At 44.7% G+C, this 1,828-nt stretch overlaps 1 protein-coding gene across 3 annotated transcripts; it reads left to right on the top strand.

The window, feature by feature from the left end:
* Positions 1-6: 6 nt before the first annotated feature.
* On the top strand, positions 7-1,822 carry LOC127749575 (uncharacterized). 3 transcript variants are annotated; one of them, XM_052268312.1, is made up of 3 exons: positions 7-205; positions 279-444; positions 1,280-1,822. In XM_052268312.1, the coding sequence occupies exons 1-3, from the start codon at positions 40-42 to the stop codon at positions 1,302-1,304; spliced, it is 357 nt and encodes a 118-aa protein (XP_052124272.1). In that variant the 5' UTR covers positions 7-39; the 3' UTR covers positions 1,305-1,822. The 3 variants fall into 3 exon arrangements, 1 of the variants encoding a protein (XP_052124272.1); XR_008011225.1 differs by having other exon boundaries at positions 7-439; XR_008011224.1 differs by lacking the exons at positions 7-205; positions 279-444 and adding an exon at positions 451-689.
* Positions 1,823-1,828: the final 6 nt, after the last annotated feature.

Here is a 1,828-nt window from a genome sequence, read left to right as displayed (position 1 = left end):
TTGGCCGACCGACCGACCGTCAACCTCGGAACGACCAGGATGACTGAAATATCGTGTTCGGGGGTTTTCTCGCACGCTGAGTCCAAATCTGGTAGTGCCGATGTCGTCCGGGCCCCCCGGGGACGTCATTGGGGACCTCCCGAGCACGCCGATGACACTCCCACGACAAATACGATTCGGCTCCAAACGTCGTGTACCCCGGCTGGTGCATATTTCTTAAAAGTCGCCAAATGTGATTATTATTAATAGCAAATCGCCCATAATAGTTTATTATCCAGATCAATTCACTATTGTCACATGGCACTTCCCTGGCGTTGCCGCCTGGAGCCACACAACGATGCACGGGACGGGAAGCATCCCCAAAGGATCACATCCTGGACAAGTGAGGCGGGATTGCCTACCCCAGGAGAGAATCACATCCCGCGACCACGATATGTCGGTGAGGTGAGTATGCCGTAATTATTGCTCTCCCCCTTTGCCGTGCCGCGTCCCCTACCCCTCTCCTCCTCCCCACCCCCACCGCGCATTTCCCGCGCCTTTATGGAAACGTAAACAAACATAGTGAAACTCGGTGTCTCGATCGGCGTTTCTGCCAAATACCGATAATAACTTCTCATATAATTAATGATCATAGGATTTTAACCAGAATTGTAGAGTGGACATCGCCGCTTTTCGTTATTAATCGCAAGGTATAGTGCTTTACTTGTTTCCGGTCCGGAATATTGAATTGTTCCATTCCGGTTATTGTTGTAGGAGGTTATGCTCCTGTGGCTCAATTTTTACAAGCACAATTAAGTTGTAAGTTATTTTTTGAGGCCGAGTAAATGATGCCCGTGATGTAAATAACTTGACTCACTGTCAGCTTTGTTGAAAAAGTGTTGAATGGGGTTAGACTCCTCCAATCCATGCAGTATGTTAAATACTGTTGTAGGTCCGTATGCAAATGGGTGAACCTGCTAGTGTTTTATCACATATCATATATTTTACTCTATTTTATTCTCGTGGAACAGAAATCTTTATTACTTTCTGATTGGGGTGCAAACCGAGTGGTACTATTTGCGTAATCCCCTAAACAATCAATCAATAATGCGCGTTGCAGATAATTTGCAGCTGCCCCTTCGTACTTAACGTTTAATCCAGTACCAAAATTAGTTATTTGAAAGACCATAGTCATTTAGAGACGCATGGGGGGAGAGGCATTTAAAAGTGCATTGTATGAGTAAATTATATGTAATTAATAGTAGATGAGCGCTAAAAGTACCATTTAATATGATTGCAGGAACTCGGCCCAGAAATGTTCTTGACATGAGCAAGAGAAGTCTATGGAGTAATTTTACCCAAAAGAATAGGTGAGTTGACATGACAGTAACCAACGCTGGTCTAATTTGTCTCTGTACAGACAATATGAGGAGCTTCCTTTCATGTGCATCAAAGGGTGGTTTTTGATGTTTTTTGTGGTGCCTTGGTTCTTTGTTGTTGCTTTCAAGCCTCCTCTGTCAAAATCCAGGCTGATTTGTTATCACTGAAAATGTCTTTTAAAAATCTTGCCAATTTGGGAAATTGCTGGAATTGGTTTGGATTGATGGGGCAAACTCCCTTTTCACATGCTCTGTCTAAATATCATGGTGCCTACCCACTACAGCAGAGTTCTTAGCCGGTGCCCCTTCCTTAGGTAGCCCGCCAGATTAGACCACCTTTAAAACGCAAGTTTCTGTGGACAGGGGTGGTTTCTGACGGAACCAAAAGTAGTTTTGTGGTTCCCTGGGTCACCCCTGTCGATTCGACTACTCTTCCGTCAAAATCCGGACCCATCAGTTTTCGCTAAAAA

The sequence above is a fragment of the Frankliniella occidentalis genome, unplaced genomic scaffold, assembly GCF_000697945.3.
Source record: "Frankliniella occidentalis isolate FOCC.00 unplaced genomic scaffold, Focc_3.1 Scaffold66, whole genome shotgun sequence".
NCBI lineage: Eukaryota > Metazoa > Arthropoda > Insecta > Thysanoptera > Thripidae > Frankliniella > Frankliniella occidentalis.
This window is presented reverse-complemented; position numbering and strand designations above follow the sequence as displayed.

Bases quoted from the DNA above. Each gene is read 5' to 3' on its own strand.
- LOC127749575 (XM_052268312.1), top strand. From the start codon at position 40: ATGACTGAAATATCGTGTTCGGGGGTTTTCTCGCACGCTGAGTCCAAA. The intron at 206-278 runs GTGCATATTTCT...TTTATTATCCAG, and splicing joins AACGTCGTGTACCCCGGCTG to ATCAATTCACTATTGTCACA. The intron at 445-1,279 runs GTGAGTATGCCG...ATATGATTGCAG, and splicing joins GACCACGATATGTCGGTGAG to GAACTCGGCCCAGAAATGTT.